Here is a 13966-nt window from a genome sequence, read left to right as displayed (position 1 = left end):
TTAATGCAATTTAGAGGAATACACATCATGTGATTTTCCACACAAATTACCCCAAATAAAAATCTCATCACACCCCGAGTTGAGAAGATCATAAATGAAGGATTTACGAACATGTTTATGGAAAAGCTTTCAAGCTTCGCACATATTCTGGCTTCAAACACTTTAAATTTGAATCGAAAATCAATTTCGGTCAGACAGAACCGGTGATATAGGGTGGCGGCATTACTTGTGGCCTGTCTTTACTTATGGTCATGTCGCAATTTTTGTCAGAAAATGATTTCGAAAACCGAAAAAATGTGATTTGTTATTAAAATACATCAAATATTTTTGATTTTAAGGTTTTCTGAAATAATTTTTTGAGATTGTAAATTTTTTTGCGGGGAAGCCATAAGTAAAGACAGTGGCCACAAGTATGGCCGCTACCCTACCATTTTGAAGTTTGTAAACTTTGAACCCTTACATCTGAAAAACGTAAACATTGGGCTTCAGCTAAGATCCTTTAAAATCTCAGCTTCGGTGGCCCAGTGTGAAAACCGTTTAAATATTTTTATAATGAGTTCAATAAACTCACCCCTTACACTGATTAGTTCAGAAGAAAAACATATGTCGACTGAAGACTTGAGAGCGGAATATTTAATTGAACAATAGAACTAGAGGAAACCGGGGCATAATCGAAAACGGAGTAGCACCGCGCACTACTCACTCGTAAAAATAAAAGAATCAAATTGATCCAAAGTTCATCCTTTTGCAAAGGATGGATAATTTGGATCAATTTGATCCTATTAATAACGGCCAGTCCTATTTTTAAAGCAGATACTAGACTTCAGAGGATGAAACCTATAAGAATTTATAGATAGTATAGGGATGCTTGTCCACTCAACAATTGAACGAGATAGTACAAGTAGGAGGTGAAACTTCTTCAGTGGTCGACAAAACTATGTATTTTTTTATACCTTGAAGTTGATGTTCTTTGGGACTTGAATGATCAACACCAACAGTAAATCATTTGGGAAGATGTAGGAGAAAATGGCCTGCCTTTGAATGCGGCAGCCTTTGAATGCTTTAATTTTTCTCTTATTTCACAAAGCTAAAATTCCATTTTGTTAATTGAAGTTAATAGAAAATAGTTAATAGTATTAACCATAGTTCACAAAATAGATTTTTTGCTTTGAGAAATAAGAGAAAAATTGAAACATTCAAACGCTGCCGCATTCAAAGGCAGACCACTTTCCCCTACAGTCTCTTAAATGAAAACTTTTTAATTGATACACTGCTAACGAACTTCAATTAAATCTTAAAAAAAGCATAGTTAAGTCGACAAACTTATAAATCCAAGAACCAGACCGTAATCGAACTGGTGATCACTCCATACGTGTTCTCACAACGAGACTTTTCACTTACGCCAAAGAATTTCGATTACAGATAGTTTGAGTTAAGGCCCAAAGAAACTCCATAATGATTCTCGAAAACCTTTAGTCTGTAAAATTTGGCAATAAAGGTATATCCTAAATTATCATACACTAAGGACTGAGAATCATCGGTTAAAGATGCTTTGCATATATATCCTTTACCTAAGGCGATCTTCCGACTGGAGATATAGCTGTTTTCAAAAGTCTTAAAACGACTAGAAATGTCAAAAAAGGACTCTACAGTCTGAAGCCGGTATAGTTCCGTACTGCAAAATTTGGCAGGATAAATGTTCTCAAGGATCAAGCCGAGAATATTTGAACACTTAAAATTAATTCATTGCCATTTTAAATTCATTTTTGGATTCCAAAATCTTAGTATAGGGGGGGGGGGGGCAGGGGTGAAAGGTTTTATATCCAAATATAGTATAAAACCCTTAAATTTTTAATTCAATCCATTATAAAAAAAATCAAGTTACTGAGAAAATGAATTATAGCGGTATTCCAAATTTATGTAAATATAGGGGATGGATGCATCTTATATCAATATCTTAGATAAAACCTTCGTCGGATATTTGGTCTTTTTCGAAAATTGTTATCAACAATAGGGAAATCCGGAAGTCGTCGGGAAGAGACAATCACTCAGGGAAACACATCAACTATCACTGGAGCTTTCGGCTCGGTCTCCAAGCCTTCATCAGTGGTCAAGTCTTGCAATCTTTCTCTGAGACTCGTTCAAGGTTTTGGTCAGGATTATAACAGGGCATAAGTTATAATCCTGACCAAAACCCTGAACGAGTCTCAGAGAAAGATTGCAAGACTTGACCACTGATGGAGGCTTGGACCGAGCCGAGAGCTCTGGAGATAGTTGATGAATTTCCCTGAGTGATTGTCTCTTCCCGACGACGGGTTTCCCTATTGTTGATTGCAATTAACGTCGGCTTATTCCCACAAAGAAAATCGTTATCTTCAGAAAATATCAGAATTTGAATTCGATGAGTTACGAAATTTGGTTCTTCCAATCTTAGTTAGGAAGGAACAGGTGTGTTAGAACTAATATTGCATTTCGCTTCCCAGAATCATTAGAGCTAGCTATATTTTTTCTCACAATGCTTAAAGTCGCGCAAAACAGACAGTTCAACATCAGTATTTTCTCTCTTTTTTTTTTGTTTAAATTGTGCAAATCAAAGGTCCATATTGACCTGTAACTTGATTTATAAAATCATTACTTTGAGATTTTCTTGGTATATACAGCCTGACAAAAATTTTTCCACCATTTAATTCCGAAGCAGGTTGGTTATCCACACTAAGACGGCGGTGGCCGTAGCATCACAAATCTGACTTGGAGCTAAATGTACTACGCTCTATCAATAGAGAATCTTTAGAAGACCCTATGTTGCTATTTCTTACAGTTTGATCTCCAAGTTTGCACAATAAAAAATAAAATAAATCTATTGGAGAATTTGTCACATGTTTTTCAACTCTGCTGGCAATAAACGAATCTCATCGATTTATTTTACACCACAAGAGAAGAAACCTCATATATTTTAGATTATCAATTTGTACCGTGTAATGGTGTGTCTGTCTATATGGCATACTTTGAGAAACACATTCGCCAAATAACCCATTCCACCCCTATCTATGGTGATATACATCCCACCTAATACAATTCCATCACCATACTAACTTTACACAATTCAACTTCGTTTAATTAAACTTTATACTTCCCTTTTCCACACACATACACATCACCCATCCTTTTCCTTGAAATCCCATAGTCCCAATGGAATGGGGATGATAGAGAGCTAGAGAAGCTTCTACAGGCGGAACAGCTTATCATTCATCCTTTCTCACACCCCCCACACCCCTACTACTCCTCTCAACGTATCCCTTTTCAGTGTACAATTCATGAAATAATATTACAACACAACTTACGCGAATCAACGGTGGGATATAATATTTGAAAATTCACTTCTAGCATGGTTCCAGCCAGATTGATAAAATCCATTCCAACACTTTTTCGCTCAATACCACCCCCCTTTTCTCCCGTTAACCCGCCCTTAATGATTTAGTTAGGGAAGGTTTGAGAAGATGGATTCAGCCTTTAAATCGTTTTTCAATTCAATTTAATTCAATCTCACCATCCATCGTCTTTTGCCAGAAGTGCCTCTCTTCTGGTAAAACATTTTCCAAGATTGTGACACTGAGAGAAAATGTGTTGGGTGTCAATTTGACCAGAAGCTCCATGATTATTTAATTATTTATACACTTTCCTGTAATTAAGTATACAGAGACACACTTTTCCATAATTACCAAAAGTGGGTGTTGGATTTAATACTGAGTGAGTGTAGGGGTGAGAATGATAAAATAGGGACAGTGCTAAGCAGAGGGCTAGCAATTTAGGGCAAAAATACCTCAGGGATTACTTATTATCGACGTACAAATTCTGTGAATAGCAATTTGCATGGTTATATAGATCACATAGTGACACTGACCGGTATTTAATTCTTAAACACGCATATTAAAATGACATGAACTGCAATTAAAGTATGATTGAGGATTAAAGTGTTAAGTCACTACAATATATAGGGAATAGTAAATATTATGCAATTTGCATACTAAACAGCTGATTCGGATTAGTAGTTCCGTTACTACAAGATTTAAATTATTTCTAAGGGCCTTGACAGACCTGAGGATTAGCCAAGAGACGGCTTTGCGTAATTATTTATTAGAAATAATGGTCAAACTACTTTTCCATCATTTTCCACAAAGTCGTCTCTCGGCTTAAGTCGTAAGTGTGTCTAGGGCACAAGATTTAGAAAAAAATAATGAAAATTTGGTGAAAAACGCCAAAACAGAACTATTATTGTAATTATTCTATTATCCAATATTTAAAGTTTTCCATTCACTACAGTCTCAAAGCCCTTAGGGAGTTCTTTTTTGCAAATCTGATCTTTTGTGGATTAGCTGAATGATGTTTGTCCGTTATTTGACTTATACGGGCTTCAGATCTAAAGCTTAGCCATATGGCTTAGCTGCTCTAATTTTTTATCGATCACGATTTTTTGGAAAAACTTTACTTTGGATTGGATTATTAAAGATAAACAACATATTAAGCTCTCAAAAGTAATAAAATTGCTTGCTATTTAGGATTTTGAGACGTTCGGGAACTGGGCTAAACCTTTAGTCTGAACACTGCTTTAGGCTTAGAGATAAACTTTTTCTCTGCGAGGCACACCCTTCCAAATTGTAATTCTTTACATCATTAACTTGACCTTAATTTCTCTGAACGAAGAACGAACCCCTCTTTTCCCGCACCTCAAATGACCTTTCGCCCATATTGACAAATAACCTTGAGTCCTTCATTTTAAAAAAAATTCCAGGGTCAAAGATTTCTAAGTTGTCAGAAATGTAATTCTCAACCATTCCCACTGAGGACTGGTAAGCTGGTAAATAATATAATCCACAAACAAGTTCGTAAAAATTTGTACTTTTCTCACAAACATTAGGGGAAACTGTCTCCCCTATTCGTAACATGAACACTTAGCAAGTATCTTATGTTCTTTTACAAACCTTTGTTCGAACATTTTTGTTTATCTGCCAAAACTTTACGAACAAATGACAAAATTTTACCAATATATTTTTGTGTTTACGAACATTTACGAACGAAGGTTTGTAAAGGAAGAAAAAATGCTCGTCAAATGATTATGTTACGAACAATATTTGTGGAAAAGTACAAACTTTTACGAACTGGTTTGAGGGTTATACAATTGACGAGTATTTTGTAAATTCCCAGTAAGAATTCACAAACATCTAGAAACAATTTTACGAAATTATTTTCTTCTGTGTGCGGAAAGATTTTGAATATCGAAGAAATCCGACAATTTTTTATCTGTTTATGTGCCACTAATTGGTCTTGAATCTAATAGTCAAGTGTATCCATCCCTTTTATACTATTTCAAGCAATAAGTGACGTCATTTGTAATAAATAGGTTAAAATATGTTGTGAATTAGTAAACTTAAAAAATTGATGTAGTGAAAAAATGTAATATTTATGGTAAGGCTTTCAGGATCTCCACATATTCTGGCTTTGAACACTAAATATTTTTCTCATATCCCTTTAATGAACATGACCTATTTTTCTCAGGAAATGTTTGACTTAATATTGGCAATTAATATACAATGCTATTAAACATGAAGTATTCGAAACCAGAGTGTGTGCAAAGCCTGAAAGCCTCCCCATATTGTCCGGTTAAAAAACCTTACTAAAATGAACTATTAATGCGAAATAAATTATGAGAGTTCAAATTATTTCACAAAGTGCTTTCAGGGCTTTCAGTCTACCACTCCTTTTTAATAAAATTATATACCAGGATTTTAAATTATCAACCCCTGATGTAGGAGGTTCAATCAAAACCATTCTCAGACTAACTTTCAAGTGGATTTAATGGGAAGAGAATGGGAGGCGTTTGTCCTCTAGCAGGGGACTCAGGTGACAATAAAGAAGCGTAAAATGTGAATTTTCCCTTCATGATTCAACCCCAAAAGTGGCCGTTGAAATTTGGTCACGCGACAAATATGTGACTTTCATCTAAAAGCCATCCTCCACTAAGTTGAGCAACATGCAAACCTAGGGTACAAAGACGTAGAAAGAGGACGTCAGTGGACGAAAAGTGACGATATTGCTCTACATAGTGTAACTAACCATTAGTGGGAGAGTCACACTAAAAATAAATTTTGAGGGTAATTTATTGGGGGGGTGGCGAATGGTGATATGGGTTTATTTATTCATCACCTTTTCAACCACATCAAACATGTTATTCCATGAGAAATCGATCAAGAGTTTCAAGAGAGGACTTTTCCCCCCAAAGCTTTTCATTAACTTTCCACCTCATTTCCCTCCTTTTGTATGTCGTCCATATCTTTTGGGAGTAGAGGGATGTGTGGAAAACAAAACTATCCCACACTCATATCTTCCTAGAGCGCAAAATGATTCATGGCGGGAAGTGTAACTAAATACGAGCCAAAGAGGATTCAGTTTACGTCTTGTATTTGTCACCCCTCATACCCCACAATCATTTGTTAGTCAACTTCAATCTCTTGTATTTTCCTCATTCACCAACCGGAAGGACGATCGTTGGCAAAAGGTCAGACTAACTTTCTCTTACTCACTTCTTTACTGTACTTACAAAGAAGAACGCCTTAGTGGCTCAGAAACGATTGGAGAAGATAGTGTCTTGCATGTGTTACCACCATGAAAATCTTCCTTGAGCCACATACCGGAAAAATGTTGTTAATACTACGAGAATTGTGATTCTTTTTTTAACCACAACTCAGTCGAATGAGGTGTTATATAAACCATTAACCTTACTTTAAAGCCCAAAATAGACACAGGGATCGACTTAGGGATCAGCCCGAAAGATGAGGATTGATGTCGATACACTCACGGATCAGCCCAAAATTTGGAGGATCAGGCTGATCATTCTAAATTCATGAGGTCTAGTGAAATTACGAGGATTAGGCGACATCAGCGGCAGTAGGGGAAACTGGGGCAAAAAGTCATAAATCGAAAATTTCAAAATTTAATATCTGCCAAGATAAATAAGATAGCGGTTTAATTTTTTTCCATAGACAGCCTCCATAGGTCTTCTTCAATGTCGTAAGTTTGTAAAAATTTGAATAAGGAATTTAGAAAATAAAAAGATATCGAAATTTTTAGCCCTATTTTTGAAATATTTTCCGTTCAGAAGATATCAATTATTAGCCACTTATTTTAAATTTGATGCACTGGTGAATATTTCCCAAATTATCTGGATATTCTTTGAATACGAATCCGATATCTATTTTAGAATTTTACAAAGATTCTTTTCTCCAGAAATCCTTTTATTAAAAACGATCACTTGGGGTAAAAAGTAACAAAAGCTATGGAGCAAAAAGTAACAAAACCGAAGCAATTTCTGATGTCCCACGGTGAAAAGAAACGTCAATGCTATGTGTCGCCGCTTGTTGTTTGAATTGGTCAAACGATTTGCAGTCTTTTGTGTATTTTTGTAAAATAGCTTAAAATGCGCTTTTCTCGCTCAGATAGAAAAAACGGTGTTTTACAAAGGTGTAGAAGAATAAATTTCCTATGAAAATATGTAATCTAGGTATTTCACTTAAATTTACGGAATCCCGTAATAAAGCGAAACAAAATGTGATAGTATCTCATGCCTGATAGTATTTGCCCCAGCATTTTTAAGAATGATCACAAAATTACCTTTTAGAAAACGGCTCGATAAATATATTTCCTTACAAAATAGAAGACAATGACGTTCACAGAGTTGTAGAGCAGTAAATTTCCTATAAAACTGTGCTAATTATAAATTTCGGAGGTGCACGGGTAGTTTGTAAAAAAATAAAATATCCGTTTTGTGACTTTTTGCCCCAGTCTCCCCTACTGAAAATAAAAAGCTTCACTTTACGTGTTTGTGGGTGTTTTTTTTTTTCAAAATGTCAATTGGGTGAAAAAACATGGAGAGTAATAGTACGCAATGTAGCAAAATCTTAAAATGCATTAATATTGGAGTAATGGGAAGGTCAGAGTGCTCCTTTCTGTACGAAAAATCCATTGATATTGCACTTAAGAAGTCTTACAGCAATCAAAGTGTGGAGATTTAATAGAAATTCTCGCTGAAAACGCTAATCCTTGATCCTAAATCCTCAGTGTATGATAGTTTGGGCTTATCCTTTACTGCCAAATTTTTCGAGCTGAGTATTCTGCAAGATCAGCCTGTGTCTATTTTCGGCATAATAGTAAGGGCCTCAAAGCAGCCTTTTAGCACCGACAAGGATGGTAGGGGTTGGGAGTGTCAAAGGAATAAAGGATTAGGATTTGTGGAGTACGGCCGTCGACTGGGTTGACATGTGTCGAATAAGATGTACGCATTCCGTTCGACTGTTACTATCTGTTAGATGAAATCTTCTAGACAAGAAGCCTCAGCGTCCCTTTTCACAGTCTGCGTTTTATTGCAAATCAACAGCCATTAGAAGAAATTGGTCGGTGGTAAACATGGGCTAGTTGTGAACACTGCAATTTTTTTAATTAAATATTTACACTTCAGAAAATGAGACCATATTCATAGGATTCATAGATACTAGGGGTCCTAGTCCTCTGAACATGAGTTTTGACATGAGTCCAAGGGAAATGTAAAAATCAGTGTTTACAACTACCCCATGTTTACTATTACTCCAGTTTCCTTTACATCTGTTATCCTGTCTGTGATACCCTATAATATTCATTTGAAAGCGCAAGTCACTGTTTAACTCTTTGAGGTTCAGTAACAAAAAGATATTCTCTAGGGTTACCGGTGACCCATTGTTTCTCAAAAGGTTAATGCAACCTTCTGACCTCAAGTTATTGCTAGTTCCTTACTAAGATTGCTGAGCTGTAGAGTAAAGATAAACGAGAAACCCGTGTAGATTTAAATTGAGAATTAGTGTTTAGTTGCTGACAACGCTGATAACAGTGAATTCTGTTTAGCGGTTGCTTGCGTGCAAAAAATGTAAACAAAACGATTTATGACAAATTTACACAAAATAGTCTTGTTGCTGAATGAAACAGAGAAACAACATTTTGGATCCTTTTTGTCATCCAAATTTGTTAATATACCTATATAATATACCTACACACAGTAGAAAATTTTTGGCTGCTTTACCATGATTCTCATTGTAAATTTTACATTAAACACGTAAGCGTGTGTAGTAATACACATTTGTGTAATTTGTACACATTTTGTCTGAAAACTGTGTAATTTTACACAAAATATGTAAAAAAAATACAAAACTGTGTAATCATTCCCAGTTAATTACACGGTTTACAATTACATAAAATTTAAATTACACATTTTCAGATTACACGTTTTGTTTAAATACACAATTTGTGTAACTTTACAAGAACAATCGTGGTAAAAAAGCAAACCAACGATTATCCTTGTAAATTTTTTTACTGTGTAATATATGAAAGCAAAAGTTGGGTTAGGACCGGAAAAACTGTAACATTATGATCTGAAAAGACTGAACTTGTATCATGGGATATAAAGCAAAAAAAAATGCTTGCATAAATAAGATTTTTAACCCATTGTAGGTTATATGAAATGGTTTGGTTATGTAGGTTATGTGATTCTAACATCTCAATAAAGCAACAATCTTGGTTAAGAAACTTCAATCAAGAATTCCAATAGCAGTAACCAAACTAAGTATTAGATTTCTATAAATAGATGCAGGAAGAAACGCTGCCCAGGAACAATATATCACTATGTGCCCATTATGGTGACCACGAAAACACCCTGCGATTCCTATCAGCGTCCAGTCCACTTTTTTCCCACATCAAACTGAAGAGATCCATCACTGATACTGTGATTTCCTGTCTGTTGCTTTTGCCCCTCAACCTAGCAAATTATTGTTAAGTTTCTGCACACAATTTCTTTTTTTTTCCTAAAATCCCCCCTGAATCGATAGGGAGTCGAATATTTTTTCCGCTTTCGATTTATCGAGCCAAAATAGAGAGAAGCATATATATTTCCCATTAGTGACATCCACACCCCTATATATGTCATGAACCAAGCCCAACGGAAGTCACTTGACATACCCTTTCGTCACTAGTATAGACCAACAAAAAAAACCAACTCTGGTTAGCGTGAAAAACTATCTCCTTTTTCAATTACATCCTGTCTACTACACCAGTTTTAATATTTTTCCCGCCATTCACAGTGAAAAATTTCACCAGAAAAGTCTGTTGAACAATAAATTGTTGATGAGCATAATTGATGATGAAGGTGGATATTTTATCTCATGCAATTTTTCTCTTTTCAATTTTCATCTCAAACATTCCTCGGAGGGATGTGTAACAAAAATTTTAAAAATTATATTCTTGAAAACAAAAAAAAACTACTGAAAGAAATTCAAGCGAAAAATGGGACATAGGAAGAAATTAAATCCGCCTGAATAAAATTCCAAAATCAACCTTCGTTAAATTAGTTGCATTTCATTCTTGCAACAAATGTATTGCAGGATTATTTTACAATTCTAACTACATTCTTTGGTACTTGAGTCACATTATTTAGGTCAAAGGAACATAAAGCTTTATAGACTGTAATGATATTTAAGTTGACACAACAATAAAAGTCTTAGACTTAAAAAAAGGCAATTATCAAACAATAATTTAAAAAAAAACCGTCCGAGATGATATTCATTTATAAGGAGGGAGGTCATTGAAGACCGGAAGTCGATATCTCTTATCGTTTGACCTCTAGCTTAAGCTCTAACTTAAGGTAAACTAAAAAAAGAAATCAGAAAAAATTATTAAATTATCGGTACTTAACCGACTTATTACCGATGAAGACCGATGTAGCCGGATGCAGAATTCCAATACCTTTCCAAAAAATCCAAATTTAACCAAATCGGTTAAAAATGAGTCCTCCAAAGTGATTGATCTGTGACCTTCAATATTTCAAAATGGCGAATTTTCCGGTCATATGTATGTTTGCACGAAATGTTCGCCTAGGCTTCCTCTAAAAGACATCTCCGAAAATACAAAAGAAATTGATATAGCCGTTTTCGAAATGGACCAAAAAACATGGTTAAAACGTCTGAAGATAATGTTTTTTTATTGAGGGTCAGCGAAGACCGGGAGTTGATATCTTTCATTGTTTCAGATCCAGAGCGGTGACAATATGGAAAAAGCGGGTTATATAACTGCTCTTTCTTTGAGTTCAAGCACTAAAAGAGTCTAAAATCAATCTTCTATATTTATCAGTTTATAAAATGAGAAAGCATATATCACTTATAAGAGATTCAGAGGTTATCCCTAATTATTTGTGTTATCATTGTTCGAGTATATTGCTTTAATACTCCGAAGGGATGTCAAATTTAATAGTGTAGCCAGATATAACGGGTTACCGACTACTGTTTTTAGTCAAGAACAAAACCAATTATTTCGTACAACACACCATTTCCTCTTAACCCGAGACACTTTCCCTTCTTAATACTGAAAAGGCAAAATTGTATTTAGAATTTAATAACAAAATCAAGAGGTTGTTTTATCTGGTTATACGAGCTTCAGACCTAAGGTTTAGGCATATGGCTTATCTTCGGTATTTTTTTTGGGCAAGGTTTTTAAGAAGTATTTGAATTAGGATTGAATATGAAGCACTAATGATCCATTTCGTTCCGAAAACCCACTAAAATTTTGTTGTAATTTAGGATTTCGAGATCTTTGGAAAGTGGGCTAAATTTCCAATCTGAAACTCGTGTTATGGTCGTGAATTTTCACGTAAAACTTAGAAGATACTTACAGGATGTCCTGGGATTATGCATATCGGGAACATGTGTATAACATTACACCAATACACTTGTACATCAAATACACTTGTGCATCTTTACCTATCATTAGGAGCTAATTAGTTAAATAATATCTGAACTGCCCCAAAATGTATGCATTTTTTGTCGTGGTAAGGTTAAAACGCTTAACTTATGGACAATTGGCACTGAAAACAGTCCGAGATATTGGTGCCAACAACATTTTGCATACATTCCGGCGTTTTTGTAACTTAGTCGAAAAAAATCTCCTGTGGGTATGCAAAATTTTTACATGCATAAAGCCATTTCGCGCGGTTTTTCTCGGTCGCGAAGCTATACATAATCCCGGGATCCCCTGTAGAAGTTTTTCGTATCGAATTTCTGTGATTTTATAGCATTGACTCCAACCGTCCGTAAGAGCATAATATGGAATAGAGTCATAGAAAATCTCGTTCAAGAAAACGGTCGATATATCCGACGTTATAATTACGTTAAGCCGTCTCTCGGCTTAAGTCGTAAGTCTATCTATGATATAAGGCATTATAGAACCCATATTCTTATAATCCGCTTACAGCACTTCTGGTTCCATATCTGTGACTACTAAAAGAAAAGTATTGCATTTTTGACAGAATTTTGACGTTTCCTTCTATTGCACTACAGGCAATTTCCTCCAGAAAAAAGAAATTTTTGACGATAATTGCTCCCAGTATACAAATTCCTTAAGCCTTTTAAAGGTACATAGTTCAAAGGACTTGTCAATCTTTAATCTATGAGGCAGATACTTTGCTTCTTGCGTAGCGGATGACCTATTCGACAATTGTGAACCCAGTTGATGATCAAACTTATCAATACTGAAAATTAATTTTGTATCACACATAGGCTAATGATTAAGACCCCTATTGCTTTTATTGCAAAGTCAATCGTTCTTTACTCCAATGAAACAGGTACCGTAAAGTTTCCTTCGAATGAATTGGAAGATGTCTCGCACTTTTCATTTCCAATTTTGCTATCAAATCTTTGAATTTTACGATGTAACGTTCTTTGAGCTTGTAACTTTAGTAAGGGCAATATATTCCCTCACATCCAATATGAAAACTTACTGTTGTAGACTGCCAAAAAAAAAGATGATTTGTACGATAAGATTTGCAGACTTTCTCATAGGCTATATTTATGCTGCCTCTAAAACGAGGCGCCAGGCAGACTGCCCAATAATCCACGGTTCATTCTGCAATTTGCACATTTTACCCTTTTCCATATTCATAATATCCTCCTTACCTCGTTACATAACGCATAAAAACATTTCTTAGAAAACGAGTTGTTCTCTCTCTCTGCGAAAAAGATTGCAAATCTCATGCATACAAATTAATCAGACTACACAAAAGGCATTTTCATAGGAGAAATGGAAAAGAATTAACTCTTGCCTCAGGATGCATTTTCCATGAAATATGTATTTTCATAGTGTATTTGGTATATATTGAGTGTAATTAAAATGTCATCCTTGTGTTTTTGTCTTATCCACAGAGCAATGCTGTCAGTGGTAATAACAGTGGTATGTTTCGTATGCTACTGTTGCCATCGCACCATTAAGAAACGATCCACATCCACATATCGTCAACGATGGCTCGAGACTGACACAAATATGGAAATTTATAGCGTTGAACAGGTACATGAATATTACATATAATTCTCAGCATTTTTCCATCTCAATCCCATACTCTCCATTCTTCAAATCTCTCCACTCGCTCTCACTCTTTTTTTCCTTTCCTCAATATCACATTTTTCCATCAATTTTATTGTTTGACATTCGAAAGAGTGTCCAATAGTTTTGCCAATATATACGACTCCATTTTCTCTAATATTATATTCAATGCAGGATATGATTTATGGCTTCAATGGCATCGTCAAACACGAAAATATACTTCCAATTTTGCCAATTTCAACACCACAGTATAAAAAAAAGAAAATTCCCATACACCAACTCCATTGACTGGAAAACTCTTTCCCAAAGAACCAGTCCCATACATAACCGCCCACGAAAACCCACACCCATCTCGCATTAATAACATCAAAATCCTGGACTGTCTCCACCAGTCTCCTTTTTTTTGGGTCTGACAGGACCCACGATAGCGCGCTCAACAATAATTTTTCCCGACGTCCTGCTACATTAGCCGGAAAGTACACTCAACATTATCATGGATCCAAGCGGAACCGCCTTGACATTT

The 13966-nt window shown here is 35.3% G+C and overlaps 2 protein-coding genes across 3 annotated transcripts in view; one reads left to right on the top strand and one right to left on the bottom strand.

Moving 5' to 3' along the window:
• LOC129804896 (probable beta-hexosaminidase fdl) overlaps positions 1 to 13966 on the bottom strand; it is an 82955-nt gene that overhangs the window by 23896 nt on the left and 45093 nt on the right. The gene's annotated exons all lie outside the window — the stretch shown is intronic.
• Positions 1 to 13966, top strand: part of LOC129804923 (uncharacterized) — a 36592-nt gene that overhangs the window by 1532 nt on the left and 21094 nt on the right. The window contains exon 2 of the mRNA XM_055852709.1: positions 13266 to 13407. Within this exon, the coding sequence (XP_055708684.1) occupies positions 13266 to 13407 (142 nt within the window). The remainder of the gene's footprint in view (positions 1 to 13265; positions 13408 to 13966) is intronic.

The sequence above is a fragment of the Phlebotomus papatasi genome, chromosome 2 (assembly GCF_024763615.1).
Source record: "Phlebotomus papatasi isolate M1 chromosome 2, Ppap_2.1, whole genome shotgun sequence".
Classification (NCBI taxonomy): Eukaryota; Metazoa; Arthropoda; class Insecta; order Diptera; family Psychodidae; genus Phlebotomus; species Phlebotomus papatasi.
This window is presented reverse-complemented; position numbering and strand designations above follow the sequence as displayed.